The sequence below is a fragment of the Megalopta genalis genome, chromosome 8, assembly GCF_051020955.1.
Source record: "Megalopta genalis isolate 19385.01 chromosome 8, iyMegGena1_principal, whole genome shotgun sequence".
NCBI lineage: Eukaryota > Metazoa > Arthropoda > Insecta > Hymenoptera > Halictidae > Megalopta > Megalopta genalis.
The window spans coordinates 16,186,549-16,203,191 of NC_135020.1; the positions used below are offsets into that span (position 1 = coordinate 16,186,549).

The window sequence follows — 16,643 nt, forward strand, 5'->3', positions numbered from 1 at the left end:
TTCAGTGTTATTTTCTGATGAAAGTACATTTACGAATCGTTAGACTCTTAATGTACATAACATGCACTTTTTGGCACGGCAGAATCCACAAAATTGAAGTTAAAATATTTGCTCTAATCTAATAAATTTTCGACGTACATAAATTAATACTTCTTTTGTGGAAAATATCGAGCTGCATCAAATAATGTTTAAAAAAATATATGGTTATAATTGAAAAAGTGAAGATGACCTTGAGATCTCTGAAAGTTTTCCAGCTGCGAAGAAAATTCATGTTATACATCTCTCTGAACTGAAGAACTTTTATTAATAATGTTTTTCAATACCTCCAAAAATAACGGTGATACTTAAGTAACCTCCTTTAACTGAGACACCCTGTATAATTGTGAACAAATACATGTGGACACCTTTGAAAAGGAAATAACTTTTTTCAGATTGCACAAAATTAATCGAATCTCTTTTTGGGACGTTGGAATGACTAGTTTACTAGACAATATGTAAACAATTTCTTGCCGAAATCGTAATTACGAGGAATGGCAAAGAAAAATTTTAAGATCATGTTTTTTAATCTTTTTATCCAAGCGTAGAACGAAAATTCAGAGAATGCAATTTTTAGGTCCCGCTAACTTATATACATGCTGAAAGTTTTGTCGAAATCGGTCGACGCAAAGACAAGCGACCGATATTGAAAGATGACGGTATCTCTAGATTTATTGAAAGAAATTTATTACATTATTTCTCATGGAAGCATTTTTATAACTTCAATAATTGTAAAATGAAAAATATGAAAGTAAAAAAAGTGAAAAAAAGAAAAAAAAATACTCTATACTATTATATTACTTAGTTAATAAAAAATAAAAAGTATCTCTAGATTTATTGAAGGAAATTTATTACATTATTTCTCATGGAAGCATTTTTATAACTTCAATAATTGTAAAATGAAAAATATGAAAGTCTTTTCGAACGGCTAAATAGTTAAAAAGTCGGTTAAGAAAGAACGCAGCAGGGTTGAAGAATTGCCTATTAATTAGCGTAACGCAAAATCGTATTTGACAGGCCAGAGACATTCAGAAATGTCACCAGCGGATAAAGCGAAATCGATAAATCGACGAATTCATGTTCCAGAGTTTGCTCGCGCGTAACCCGAGCCCACTTGTCGCACAGCACGCGGCCGATTTTTACGCGCTCCAAGTTTTTGTGGCCGGGCGCGGAGGTTCGGTCAATTTTAGAGGCAAATATTCAGGCTAATTTTAACTATCGCTTGCGTCATCGACTCTCGCACACTGGAATGTATCTATTTTGCACGGCACGGCTCGGTACACCGATTGATCTCCGTGATTTCTTCTGAAATCGGTGGTTACGTTTTATCTTAACAAACGTTCCGAAGAAATAAGTTCAACGACGTCGCACGTGGCGGGCTGATCGGAAGAAAGATCGACCGCGACGATTTTCATTGGCAGATGTCTGCGATTTCCGCGACGTTGTGACCGATCGTTCTATTTCGAGACGTTATGGAGAACCGAACGAAGGTCAAATTTGAATCGGTGAGCGCGCGATTCGCGAGCGAGTGTCACCCTCGCCATCTATCCCCGGACGCCTCACTATGAACAACCGCGACATCGACGGGCATTCGTCGATAAAACGACACGTCGGATTTCCGTTTCATTCGACCGTCGGTTAATAATACATTGTGCCATAGAAACCGAAAATAATAATATTACTGTTTAAATACTGGATAAAATAAATCGGTCCATTCGTCACATTTTGGCAGAGCACGAAGAATCGGGGGACAGTGACAAACGTTTACTTGTACAGGTTCTTGTTGAACAAACGGTCGTGAGTCTCTCAAAAATTTCATGACCAATGGCCTGGTAATTTTAACCCACCGACCACCGTAGACGAATCATTTATTGTGTAGTTTCCTAATTTCAGAGCTATATATTCGAAAGCGACGTCGATAACACTTTTAATTTCGTCCATGCGACAGCTTCGAAATTCAAACGGAAATGGCGCGCAATTCAAATTGCATGCTGCCGTTGACGCATCTCGCATAAATTACGGCTGCGCACGCAATATCGTAAATCCTTTTATGGGATATAAAATTTTATTATATATAAAATTATTTATATATATATATAATAAATTATATATTTATTTATATATATATATAATAAATTATATATTTATTTATATATATATATAATAAATTATTTATTTATTTTATATAAAATGTAAATCGTCGTCCACCTTGTTCACTAATGTCTGTCAGCGGTTAGATGGTTTATTGACTCGTAAACATGTTCTACATACCGATTGCGCCGGAAGTGGGGACGTGCGATTGTCGTAGGCTCTGTACGCGCCGGTTCGAGCGCCGTTCAATGATCCGTAACCTGGCGTCGCATTGCTACCGACGTGATTTCCCTCCGACGACACTGTGTTCTGCAGGTCTGCCAGTAGCGCGTCTGAAATCAGCAACACCAATCGTCGATCAATAATCGAACAAAACTGTCCTGTGTCTTTCACGGTATTACATCAATTTTCAATTTATACACGCTGTAACAGTTGCACAATAGCCAGCGACAATTAATTATGTATACTATACTATAATTCTCGCTATTCCTAATTGAACAGTGAGAACCGAAACGTGCTCCTTCGCGCAATCGTGTTACGCTTTCCCAACTGCCGCACGATTCTACGATTCGACCGAAACCTATACCACGGTTCTTGTATAAATTCAAACATTCGAATCATGAGTGCGCGTGTCCTCAAACTCTAACCGCGCGCACGAACATTTGAATTTTCTATATTTGCCGGTGACGTCGTCGTTTCCATTGCAGAATCGAGCAACGATGGAACGGTGTCATAAGCGCGTCGAAGGTATGCGGTATGCGGACGGTCTGATACCACGAAGCGAGGGAAAAACAACAATGACGCGGCCCTCTTTGATAACTAAAGCTTCAAGGTAAACACGAAAGGTGGCCCTGGCTGCGCGGACAACCGAACGTTTAAGAGGTCTGGGGATCATTTACCGAGGCTGAAAATATTCGTCTCGGCCTTCTCGGTGTTGTACACTTCGTAGAGGCTTTCCATTTGTGCCTGGGACTCGCATGCTTCCTCCATCGTGAACGAGCCACGGCACACCCACTGACTCCGCGACGGATTTCCGGTCGGGGCCGAAACTACGTCCGAGACACACTCGCGGCGAGTTGCTACGGGGAACTAAAGTTTTTTCCCTGTTCCACACCTACGTACGGGAATTAATTCGTCACCACCGTAGATACGAGCCGCGGGACGCTGAATCGGCGATAAAAAGACTTTCCACACCTACTCGCCGAGTTCGCGATAACTTCTCTTCTGGCTATCTCGCTTTACCGAACGGAGAGAAGACGATTCGACGCGGCGCTTACGCGTTCAAAAATCTTGCCATCGACGAGGAACAAGTTCTAGACGCATCTGCGTGCTCGAGAAATTTGTCACCGATGAAAGACGAGCCTTTAGATTTTTCTGCGCGTTCAGGACCCAATGGGAGGAGCCCTCGACGGACCCGACACTGCCAGTGTCACGTGCCACATGGAATGTGGAAAGGATTAGCGCGCGAACGTGCGTGCCCCGATCGGCGAAACGGTACTGATTGTCAATAAAGCAGCTCGGTAAGACGACCGGCTTCGAGACCAGAGCGTAGATGCCTGGAGGAGGCGAATCGGTCTGGAGAAGGAGAAAGAACATGGAGGGAGTACGCGATCTTAACGAAGGAAGTAGAAACGCGACCGTCGCACAGTGTTCCGGATAGTTCATGCTAGCTGGACGCAGCCCAAATTAGCCTTTTTTATACGTTTTTTCAAATCATTCACCGCACTCTTGCATTCGTTCGATAGTATTGATTATATTATTATTATTATAGTTTATTTATTATATTATTATTATTATTGTTATTATTATTATTATTATTATTATTATAGTATTTGGTCCCTTAAGAGACCAAAACTATTTATTTCCAGTTTACACACTGCCAAGCGCAGACTGTTTTTCGAACGAAGAGAAATTTTTTCCTGAAAATTTTTGTATCAAATATAGAGAAGACATATTCATTTTTTAAATAAAACTTCGTTGATATATTTTCATCGAAACAATCGTACCTATTTTATAATTGCCTAATTTAACCTTGACATAACCTTGACATAACCCTGCAGTTAATCAGCTAGGCTTTGTATCGTTTTACGTACACGCCAGAGTACCTTTTCCGGTAGTTTTAGCGTTAAAGAAATTGTATTCCGCAAAAGAAGCATAAAGATACTGTTTCGTCTAGGTTAACTGCCATCTCTCGGAACGCAACGACAGAAATGTAAGATAGTCCGCGGCTTCTTCGCACGAAGAAGCGGCATGTCAGAACCTGTGTGCACACCGTGGTCCCGAATCGAGCAAGCGTACATGGTTGTTCGCGGAATCGGAAGCGTTCTCTGAACCGTATACTAGATCGCATTCTTCTGCGAAAGTTACGGAAGCTAAGGTCATCGTAACTGTGTTTTCGACCCTGCCCGATTACGAAATATTATATCCTCGACACGAATGTATCGTAATGCCGATGAGGAAAGACCGCAGCTGGGAACCGTCGATTTCAACATTGAAATGCACTCGCGTCGACGGCGCTTCGATCAGTGTTTGTTTAACCTATAAACCGAAATAACTTGTCGCTTTTAATTTGCATTCGATAATATCGTACATTGTATTCGCGTGGAATGAATCGTTTTAAAACTCTATCCATGTATTTGTGGCCAAGATGTCAACCGATCAACACTCACTGTTGCAACTTCCCTTTTATAAACTGTTTATCGGTCGATAAAGTAGGTCGTATGTCTTGTACCGCGAATGTAAACGCGGATGCCGCTTGTTCGTCCGTTCGCGCGGGATTCGTGATTTGTAAATCCATTAGAGAAGGATGATTTTGTATAGAGAATTCTGCAGTTTTATTGTATTCACTATATATTTTATGTTACTGTAACGAATCCGTATACTAAATCTAAGGAACGGTAGTGGTCCCATTGAATGAGGCATGACATTGGCAACCCGCCTGCCGGAGCTTCCCCGAATCTATTTTATACTTATGAATCATACAGTCGATTCGGACATTAATATTGCGTAGTACGCGCAACGCAGCATCATTGTAAATCTCTGAAGCGTTAAGCGCCTGTCTGGTATGCTGTAACATGATCGATAAATTATACGATAGAATTCCAAGTCGTACTTAATCTTCCCGCAGAGACCTGGAATATAGGTATGATGAAGAATATGACACGCAGAAACGCAATTGACGTAATACGATTTACTGGTAGAATCGACATGGTCGTTTTGTAATATGATATCTTATTCGATGTAAACATTCTCTCGAACATCTGGACAGACGATGGCGCCAAAAATTATGCCAGATTGAAACTGCTAAAGTATTGCCGGGTATAAACAGCAGGATAGGTCTCAATTGTTAGATCCAAATATTTAACGCACAGAAATCAACACGGTGGCCGTTTATAGTGGCTATATCGGAGCACGAAGTGCGCGATCGATAAATTGAACAATGTTTACGTGTAACCGATAGGCATAAACCGTTCGAGTGCGGCTACTTACTGATATATTGTTCCCAGCGTGCGTGTTTCTGGATAGTCGCCAAACGAACCGGTGCGATTGGTGACACGGATCTCTTATTGTCGGTCATCTTACAACGCTTTCAAACGGAGTGAAATCAAAGTCTCGTGAAACGTGTATGAAACGATAACGATCGGCTAGAGCTGCAAGTTCACAAATCTACACAGTATATGAGAAGCGAAACCGGTCGCTTTTTTGACTATCCGTGTCTTGAAATCGCCGAGCACTGATTTCCGGAGACCCTACGACCTTAGATTATAAACACAGGGAGGGGCGGGCGATTCGAACGGAGAAAAACCGTTAAAAATAAACATCACTCTGTTGCCAGTTATGTTTACTATGGACATTATGCGGAACCCGCGGCGGAGCACGTGTTGCCGCGACGTGGACGAATGCAAAAATAAATGTTTCCTTGAACGATCGTTTAGAAACAATTACTAAGCGAATTTAATAATATATAATTATTATATATTATATATACTATATATAATTAATTTAATCGATTTAAAACTAATCGAATTACTAATAGAAATCTCGTCGAATAAACATTCGTTAATAGCAAGAAATCAAAGCTGTATTACCAAATAACAAGCATATCGTTGCCAACAACGTTGTCCTCTGTTACAAAATGAAAATAAATTATATTTGTATGCAATGAAATTCGCGGGACGGTTTCCGTGTTATAATAAAAACTAAATAATATATGTTACGAAATTAACAATGTGTATCTATGTGTCCGTACTCTTTAATCACGCGACGATCTGAAAATTACAGGGTAGCTCACGTGCGAGAATCAAGAGTTAACGAGATTATCGATAGAAGCCGCGGATGTGCTGCAGGATCAGATAGAACTGGCAGCACGTGTTGTTTCTCAGGGTGCATCTATAGTGTCTGAGTTACGTGAATTCATCTCCCCCCCCCCTTTGCCCCTGCGTTAACCTCCCCCTCTTCAACCTTGTCGAGTTACCTGTCTCCGTCGCACGGAGACGCACGATTCTTCTGAGACTTCGTTCACGCACGATAGTTATAAGCGAACGTTTTCACCTAGATATTCACCGCGACGACAAACTCCCCAAAAATAACCACAACTAGAGACTTGCATCGATTTTGTCAGGCGTCTCGTGTGTGTGGACGAAGACAGCGCTACAAACTTCTGTAAAACGAAAACACCTGATCTTGTCAACACTGAGGTTACAAAAAGTGTCAACACGACCTGTTCGAGTTAGAATACTTTCTGTCCGTTCATAGAGATTCCTAAGACACGAGAAAACGTTTCTATCTGTCATAGGAGACAACAGTCTGGTGTACAAATGGTATCAATGGCAATTCATGGTGTCACAGTTCATGAATCCGCTAATGGGTTATTCGATTAGCACGGAAAATTGCCGGTCAACAATGTGTTAACTTCATTTGTGAAACTGGTCAGGTCATCATAACCGATGGATAAGCTGATTACCAACATACAAAAACTACTTTCTAATGCTACCGTCGACTCACAGTAAAAAAACCTTACTAAACTATTGCTCCGCATATTATTACCGAATATGACGTGGTCACGTGTAAGTCCAGTTTAACCTATTGAAGCAATTACTTTTGAAATGTGTAGGCAGTTCAATCGTGCGTAGCTCCAGCCCAATATGGCTGCGCATAGATCGATTACGGTACGATCCAGGAAGAAGGAATGCCTACGCGTGTTTACCTTGGATCACCGAGTGATCTTCGATCTAATGGCATGCGCTGCAAACAGGCGTAGCTTCCGCGGATCCATAAAAAAGCTTTCAGCAGGGATTCCATATAAACAGGATCACGAAGTTCCAGTATATTTATAGTACGCGCTGCTCCGATGGTGTAGCAGAGAACAATAGCATAGAAAAAGAACACGAATAAAATTCGAGCAACCCCAGATGCGCTCGTCGCACTCTCGTTCCGGCCGGTAATATTCGTAACAAGCCTGCCACGAGGAATGATCGATGCGCGAAACACCGGAAACTGTTTCATGAATTTTCTTTGAAATATGCACATTACAAATTGCGCAACGCCCACAGACGTCTGCAAAGAATTTTACGATTCAACACTTGCGGTTGCGTACGAGTAGGAAAAGAATGACGCGAAACACCAAATTTGGTAAACGCGTGGTACTTACATTGTATAGTTTCCCGTTACGCGCTGTATAACTATATCTAAACTTACCAGTCATGTTCAATGCGTGGAATTAGTTTCAACCGTTCCGTCGCTCTAATCTCTTGCCCGGAACGGAAAACCGCAACACGATTTACACGAAACACCGCACGTAAAGGTTTCCTTATGATCTTTAACCGCACGTCTAAGTAGAAACAGGACGTTTTTAGACAGACATACATACGTAGACTTCAAACCTTTCACCCGACAAATTAATGGGATACAGCAGAAACTAGTTCACGCAACTATATTTTTCGGATACTCTTTTGCATGGCAACGTGAACTAAGGAAATAATGATTGTCCAAATTACATTTAACGAAAGATCGTGACAACAGTGTGCTCATCTTCGTTATCGCTTACGAATAATAAACACTGTCGATAAGGAAGAAACATCGCGTGGGTAAGACAGATCTCTATACGAAATTTAGTATTATGATTATCCGATAGGTGGCGCGCGGGTCTCGGCACCCGTTGCACTATATATTTTCAATTCGATTTCGTTCGATGGGTACAGAGATCGAGCACATTCTTTGAAGCATGCATTTCCATAAAAAGATCGTCGGTAAATAATGACTTGAACAATTATTTCAGAAAGTTTAGTGTCAAGGCAACCCACGTCGTAGGTGAAAGGTACTGTAGAAAAAAAATCTTGCGAACTGATGCACCGTGAGTCATCTCTTCGGACGGAATCGAGTGCGTATCTTAAAAATAATCCCCAGGCGGTTATAATGATTTTGGGAATGATCAATGACGCGACACGGAAATGCCAGCACGTTGAGGCGACTAACTTGCGCATGAACCTTTGAAAATATGCCAGAAATACAATTTTGACAGCGGTTCAAGTGCGCTATAAATTTCTCGATCTGCGTTCACGATTTGCATTAGCAAATTAACTAACTACGTTCGAGTAGCCGTGACCTGTGCTTCAATCAAAGGTTATCGCATCAATGGACTCGGTTTTATTTCTAAACCGATTAGTGAATGTATCATTACTAGACTCTGTGGATTTTATGCATCTGGAGTAAACATTCGTACGCGAAATTCGATAAACCGACGCTCCATTATATTCGAGTAATCCTTGCATTTTATCTTAAACCCGAAGTTCGTAAACATGTAGAACTTTATAAATAAATGCGTAAATCGTTGATCTGCGTAGAAGCGCAGAAACGCTTAATTTGCCTGCTTTGAAATGTTTTGACGCGAGTGAAGTACCGACAAAAAAAGAGAAGTTGCGTGACAGGCAATTGAGCTTAATTTAAAAGACCACTATGACATGTTATCGCCCGGCTCTCCCGCGACTGCGGGTTCTATCGTGAAAACGTGCTGAATTAGTACCACAAAAAGGGACCACGTCGACGATCATTTCTAATTCATATTTCCGACCGGCAGTCTTATTTGATATGCAAGGAGGTCGCACGCACAGTGGGAGGGGGGAAAAACTATTCATACATCGTACCCTATGAATTTCAATTGTCCGACGATTTCACGGTACAGTAAACATTATTTGAAGCAAATGATTTCGTAGGCGTTCACTTTTCTATAAGGTAAACGGCGTATGAATACCTTTTTCCATCACTACGTACGTGCGCGCGTGCATTCACGGGTATATTAGGAATGATTCTCGCTCTAACGTCCACTCCTTTCCTACATCCCCATTTAGAAAACAAGAACACGTTAAAATAAGCACGGCGAAGCCGGCGAACGTAAAAGTAAATGATCGGAAACTCACATCCAGGCGGCAGTCCCTTTTTCACGGTGATTTTGTAGGGCTGATAGATAGCGCCCGGATCTACCTTTCCGTACATGCTTCTATCCATTGCCATGCTTTTTCGTGATTCTTATAAGTTGCACCACTTTACAATGATCGCACCGATATCCATCAACGTTTCTCACACACGTGTACCAGAAATCCGACGAGCGCGCGTATCAATAGTACGTATTATACTATTATGCAGCAGTTTTGCCGCGGCTATGTTTTCTCTTTGCAGTCTATCGCGAGCGAGCCAGCTGTATAGACGATCGATAGGTGGCGGGGATGATGCACACACCGAACCAACGGCCACTTGTTGAATGCCGACTGCGAATTTTACACGTTACAAGCACGCGAGTACCTGGATTCACTCGCTTGCCGTCTTCTATTACCGAAAAAATGATCCATCGACAATTACTTCGACCCGATCTCTGATCCTCTTTGTCGCGCTTTAAACGGGGATGTACGAGGGAAAGGGTAGTTGTTTCCTTTTTCTACTGTCGCTAACTCTCGACTCGCTAGAACTACCGAACAATCATTATAATTATGAATTTTTTTATGAAATTTACAAAACAATTATTTTCTTATCAGCGTTTGCGTTAGATAAAACAGTCTTATCGTTACAATTTTCTTCAGTGTAAGGAGTGTACGTGAGTTTTGAGTCTTAGAAAATATATATAGTTCAACGTTTGTGAGCCGTGGTATGCGCAAGCGAACGGAATGTTTCTACGATAAATATTGGTAGAAATGAATTTGTTTCGAGCAAACCGGCAGTTCTAGCGTTGATACGTCGAAACGATGGAGGTGTGTACTATCGACTGTTCCGTGATGGTGATGGACCGCGCTTGACCAAGGGAAAACGAGAAGTTCAAACGTGCAAGTGTATTTCAGGCGCTCGCCCGCAATCGCGGTCCGTCGATGCTCTCCCCGCGACGCTAAAAACACGAGGACAACGCCTCTGTGAATACACTAAAAATACGTAGAATCGTTGGCACATAACAACTCGGAGAACATTGTGGTCCACGATATCGCACAGATTCTAGAAGTAGTCTCTTCCGGTTCGGAGTGTCATCCCCACAGAACCGCGGCTCAATTAATTCTTAATCTGTTACCTGAGGGGAAGACGAGTTATGCATTCGGAGGTATCTTCCAATTGTTTCCCACTTTTCCATTCAACATTTATCTGCACATTCTTTTATTCAAATCGGTATTGAGTGTCTAGATATCGTGATAGCGATTCATTATCATGGACTAATATTTAGTAATCGATTGATCAACAGCAATTTCTGACGATTTGATTCTTTCGAATCGTAAGCATTAAATAATCGATCCAATTAAAAAGTTCAGTCGACTAATGTCCAATTTTTATTACACGTAAATAACATTAACACATGCTAAACTAATTTGTTAGTGCATTAATCGAGTAATAGGCATAATCAGTATTTTATAGCTTGCAAATGTTACCTCTTGTAGATAAATTAATATTCGAAAATTTATTCTAAGGAAAGAGAGTAATTAATTTACTTATTAAATATTTATGTTTTGTAATAAATGAATTTCATGCAACTTGAATGCTAACCAAGAGGCGCAAGATATGGACGAACGCGTAATCAACAAAGTTGCATTGTAAACGTCACCATGGGAATTAAGATAATGCGACTTTTTCTTACCATTAACATGTTTTTTTATTTGACTTTCGTAATCGACACCACATTGATCTATTTAACATACGTAGAACACCCGAACACAATTATCATTATTAATAGAAATAAATGTTTCCGGAACAAATACATGTACTCTTAAATAAAAACTTAATGACTGTGGCCTGCTTCACTTTACACAATTGTAAACATCTTGAAGATAAGCAAACATCTGTTGGATAATTTATCAATATTTGTATGTTATATATACATACAAGTATTCAATTCAGACAAAACAATCCGCAACAGCTTATTATTTTGTATTTTAAAAAAGAGACCAACGAGAATAAGCGTGAGATAAAATCTAAACAAAACAATGTTACAGCATAAAAATCACAATATCTAGGTATTCTGACAGTCTGAGAGGTTCATATTTGAGGTTATCTTACGATTAAGTATGATTAATCTCAAAGTTACTCACCTAAGTCATCCATACTTAATTTACGTCAATTTCGCATACACTGTTTTACAAATCACACACAAACTTCAACAATTTCGGCACGGTATTGTGGAAAAAATCCGTAAAAAACTGTATGCCCAACCAACTTGTCCGGGTTGGGCAAACCAAACATCAAATATGGAGAACCCGGTCCTCGGAACACAATTTCCAGTTATCTTGTCTAACCTTTACATGAGTCGACAGAGTACCGCTCGATCTAAACTTCCCCCCACTCTTAACACAATAATCACAACAATAACAAAATCATATAAATAATGCTTTATTTATCTTAGTGTTTCAGATTTACAATGATAAAAATATTTCTAACAATTTTAATTGTTCTACCAAGAGGAAAAATCGTTGAACGAATTTGTCACAAGCTTCTTCTTTTTTGCCACAGGTTCGACACTGGATGCAATCTTCTCCACTCTACAAATAAAATTAAACAGTTAACAATGTCTTAATAATATTTCAAATATAGTCGAAACGCTATGAGACAACGATTTCCGTCATTCGAGATTCGACTGAATGTACGTTTATATATTGTAGTATTACCTGTCTTCCGCTTTGTCCATTTTTACATATTTTCCTACACCCGATCGATATACTTTTAGTTCATTCTGTTCCTTCTTATCCGAGGATTTATTTTTTGCAGCTTCTTGAGCTAATCGTTCGACTTCAGCTGCGCGTTCAGCAGCTAATTGTTCGTCCGCTTCTTGGAATGGGTCAACGAAAACTTGAGCTTTCTGAATAATTATATCCTCTATCGGTCTATCTTTGTTATCTACATCGACCTTTTCAATAGCATTTAATGTGTCAAGTCCACCCACTATTTTGCCAAACACGGTATGCTTGCGGTCTAAATGTCTGCATGATCGAAACGTGATGAAACTGTAATTAAAATAAAGTGATTAAAGACAATGTTTATAAACATACGAATGTATATTATAAAATTTATATATACAATTGCGATCCATTTGTGTTTGGACCAGAATTTGCCATGGATAAAATTCCTCTTCCCTGGTGAACCAGATTCGGCTTAAACTCATCTTCAAATTTTTTCCCCCAAATGGATGTTCCTCCATTACCAGTATTTGTAGGATCACCACCTTGTATCTAAACAAATTCAAATTAGAAGTATTAATATCCTTGTCCGTTGAATTTTTAAATAATAAAACTGTCATATTTACCATAAAATTTCGTATAGATCTGTGAAATTTCGTTCCGTCATAGTAACCGTTCTGGCAATGTTTTATAATATTTTCGCAAGTTTTCGGAACAAGATCGCAGTGAAGTTCCAAATTTAAAGCGCCAAAATTCGTGAGCAACCTCACGTAACCTTTCTTTTTGATTCGTTCGTATCGTACTAAATCTTCTGCTATAATTGCTGCTTGATGTGTTGTTTCTGTTGGCATTACGGTTGATGTAAAACCAGCAGCTACTGCTCCAGTGGAATAATGTGCCTATATATATACATAGCTATATATATATTTTTTATTTTATATATGAATAAATTACAATACAGAATGGAAATATTAGAATACAAACCGCATTAAATTTGTCTGCTTTTGGTTTGGAAATTTCTTGCTTGCTTTCAGTTTGTTTGAACTCTCTATCCAATTCAGCTAATATTTCTTTTGTTTCCATAGATACTGTCTTTAATTTTGCATTTGGGTTATTTCGTTCCTTTGCAGTTTCTAGAAGAACATAATCCATTTTCACATATTCAAATTAATGGAACTAGACATATTCAAACATACGAAGCCTACAATATTACCTTCATCCTCTACTTTTATGTTATTTTTGATGTGATGAAATGTAGATAAATTAAATTTTGTTGCATTACTTGGGTCCTGAATTGTAATGATATCTTTTCTTGTGAAAGCTTCATCACTTATTAAATCTTTCCAATTGCGTGTCTTTATATTCAATTGCTCCACTGCCTATAAAAGAAATACTGATAAGAAACTGATAAGAAATTAAATATCTGGAACTGGGTTTTATTAATATAAAATTTGTATTAATATACAAACCTCATACGAAAATACATTTCCACTTGTTTTAATAGCAACAATATGAGAATGTTTAGTAAATAGTTTGAAGAGTACTGGACAATGATATTGTCCTTCCATATTTTTAGCAAAGTTTAACTTGATCAATGTCTTTGGATCCAAAGGTTTCCCTGTTATAGGATTATGTTTGAATCTTTTCAGATATTTCAATATTGGTTCTAATTCAAACACATTCCCTTGAGAATCACAGTATGGATGTCGAAAGGGTTGTAACGATAAGCAACAATGGTCATAAGGTAAACGACGGAATGTTGTATCTTCTGTTTCCTCCGAAGTTCTTGCCTTTTTACCACCATATAATGTGGACCATTCTGTGTACGTTAAATACCTATAAAGAACAGAATGGATCGATAAAAAAATTTTGTAGGGCAATAAAACATTTATGAATGAGAATAGTGAGAAAGCAAATGTTATGATATATATGTAATTTTTGTAAAGCAAATAAAGATTATATCATTTTATTGTTTAAAAGTGAAATTGAATGTAATTTTTACACCATTATATTCAAAACTAAATAACTTGGAACGAAATCATTTTTACTCTGAAGTTCAAATCTCTTACAATAAACAATATAACCTCTTGATATCTTACATTTTGTCCTTTTGATGTTGACGTTTACCCATTTTGACGTCTTCTTTTAAACTTTTAGTCAGCGAATCAATTAACTATACTACTATTGTCTCTTGTGAATTAGAGGGGTTATTCTAAAATAATAATATTATTATCTATCCCACTGTATTTTAGAACTCTAATTGTATGTATACTATATACAGTAGTGACACACTGTAGTAGTAGTAGTAGAATTATAAAGCAGGTAGAGAAACTGCTTCTTCTCTGATTGGTTGACACTTCACAGCTAAACAGTGCTGCTCTCACAATTTTAGACAAAGAGAGGAAGTGGTGAGTGAGCAAGAGAACATGACATCAGTCCAACTGCAAGTGAAACACCGACGACCAATGTAGTTTGTCTCACTTTACCATGCTTATGATCTCACTGTATTCGCGCATTCGTTTGCCTGGCACTTCGTCTGAAACGCTTGGCGCGATATTCGACTTATACTTTCCGCCCCGTATGATTCTCGACCGCACAATCCAACGTATTTGCAAATGTCTTGAAACAACAATTGTAGGCTGTCTACTGTAGTTGACTGAAGACACTTGAATGACACGAAGACACCGATGAATGATCAATGACAAAATAACACAATAATTGATCAGTTTCGAGTTTTTATACCGTTTCATGGACAGAAACTGATTGGCCAGTAATGCTATGGAAGGGGATGTAAAAGTGACGTAGCACGCAGTGCCCCAGGTAGCAAGAAACCCCGAACGGGCGACCGAAGCGGTGCGTGCTAACGACCCCGTTATAAAAAATGCTGTCGATGAGGTGTGCATTGTTCGAAAGTGCAAAAATTACTTTATTACCGGAAAAAAGACGGCTCGAAAAAATCATACACTTAGAAACTGCAATAAAGAAGGCTGTGGCTCTACGAAATTGAAAGCCTAATGAGTCACCTTTTGTTAAACAAGGGATATTGACGTGAATGAACAATCCCCGTTAATAAAATGTTTTTTTAGAGATAAAAGAAAACGGTAATTCGTCTCGGAGAAAATTAAGCGGACGCAGCACGAAAATTCCGTTGAAGGACAGAACAACAATCATTTCTACAATTATTAAAATTTTCGAAAACCCGTGAGCTACATTTTAGCTAATGGTATCTACTTTATGAATCTACAAAATTTTGTTAATTCAGTTATTCCAATGTGAATTTATTAACTGGGACGACTAACAAACAAAATTCTACTGTATGAGAAGAAGTATCGAAAGTAACGAATAATTTCTTAATTTTATACCATTTTTACTGTTAAAAATTTGAAAAACAAAACTAAAACTTGCATTCATATCTTTTTTAGAAAGACTACATATTTAATGTAGTAATTACCTACAAAAAATTCTTAAACTCAGAGTTTTGCAGAATTGGAGTTAAGAATTATTAAGAATTGGTACAATTTGCGATCATTTATATAATTATTGAAATGTTCGAAAACCCGTAAGTTACATTCATAGCTAATTGTTTCTAGTTTATGAATCTACTGAATTTTTTTCTGTATCCATCTCAGCACTTGTCAACTCTGAGACGGCTAATAATTAATATTTTACTCTACGAGAAGGAGTTTCGTAAGCAACGAATAATTTCACATTTATCGAACCTCGCGCATACTTTCATGTCCAAGCGAAATCGCACCACCATCCTCATCCTGCACAGATCGTTAACTTGCGCCGTTGCGATAACAAAACAACTAGACTGAGAAGGCCTCCACAACTATGTATCCCCATCTTGCGCACTTCGTGGCCCGAGATTTGGGGTTATGAACCGCCCAGCCTAGCGAGCTCGAGGCAGAGTTCGAAATTATTCGAATTGTTTCAAATAAATATTTCACTAATACTATTGTCCCAATTTCACTAATGTAATGAATTCTTGTCAGGGCGCCAAGCAAATCGCGACGAGCATCCGCACAATTACGTTTACGCTTACGATTACGAGCACGATACGACTACGAACATGATAACGATTATGATTTTCGCTACAGTATAATAATAATATTTGATTAGAAATTATGTATTTCTTTTTTAGTGATTACTAACAATAATATATTGAAAGAATTACACTAATTGATACGTAACAAATTTAAGAAATTCCCTATATTTGACAAAGGATAATTTCGGAAGTTGCACAGACTCCGTGTCCTAACAGAAATGAATATTTTCTATACATTTTCCTTTAAATAACTGTGAGAAGATCATTTCCCGATGGGAACCAATTTGGAAGTTCTAGTTATTTAAAGACGGCCGCCTCACACGCGTCGC

At 38.7% G+C, this 16,643-nt stretch overlaps 2 protein-coding genes and 2 long non-coding RNA genes across 10 annotated transcripts in view; 2 read left to right on the plus strand and 2 right to left on the minus strand.

Moving 5' to 3' along the window:
* The window catches only part of Pax (paxillin), a 27,334-nt gene extending 15,491 nt beyond the window's left edge, over nt 1-11,843 (minus strand). The window contains exons 1-2 of one of the 6 annotated variants that reach the window (XM_033465362.2): nt 11,685-11,843; nt 2,308-2,459 (exon numbers count right to left, since the gene is read on the minus strand). In XM_033465362.2, the coding sequence (XP_033321253.1) occupies nt 2,308-2,459; nt 11,685-11,697 (165 nt within the window). In that variant the 5' untranslated portion in view covers nt 11,698-11,843. Of the gene's footprint in view, nt 1-2,307; nt 2,460-3,026; nt 3,622-5,616; nt 5,854-7,824; nt 7,968-9,542; nt 9,780-11,684 lie in introns of those variants that run through there. The other 5 variants (XM_033465358.2, XM_033465363.2, XM_033465361.2 and 2 more) reach the window with 5 other exon arrangements.
* Nucleotides 2,387-6,359, plus strand: LOC143259957 (uncharacterized). Its single transcript, XR_013034009.1, has 2 exons — nt 2,387-2,521; nt 2,835-6,359. It is a non-coding gene; the product is annotated as an uncharacterized LOC143259957 (long non-coding RNA).
* LOC117217623 (uncharacterized) lies at nt 9,923-12,637 on the plus strand. The gene is made up of 3 exons (XR_004489600.2): nt 9,923-10,705; nt 12,103-12,232; nt 12,358-12,637. It is a non-coding gene; the product is annotated as an uncharacterized LOC117217623 (long non-coding RNA).
* Nucleotides 11,967-16,146, minus strand: LOC117217620 (RING-type E3 ubiquitin-protein ligase PPIL2). Of its 2 annotated transcripts, XM_076524283.1 has the most exons (9): nt 15,997-16,146; nt 14,366-14,931; nt 13,736-14,102; nt 13,480-13,645; nt 13,251-13,399; nt 12,893-13,165; nt 12,667-12,818; nt 12,258-12,593; nt 11,967-12,131 (listed from the first exon to the last, which is right to left on the minus strand). In XM_076524283.1, exons 2-9 carry the CDS (start codon nt 14,395-14,397, stop codon nt 12,044-12,046), a joined length of 1,563 nt encoding a protein of 520 aa, XP_076380398.1. In that variant the 5' UTR covers nt 14,398-14,931; nt 15,997-16,146; the 3' UTR covers nt 11,967-12,043. The 2 variants fall into 2 exon arrangements, with proteins under 2 accessions (XP_076380398.1, XP_033321259.1); XM_033465368.2 differs by lacking the exon at nt 15,997-16,146 and having other exon boundaries at nt 14,366-14,968.
* Between the last annotated feature and the right edge of the window lie 497 nt (nt 16,147-16,643).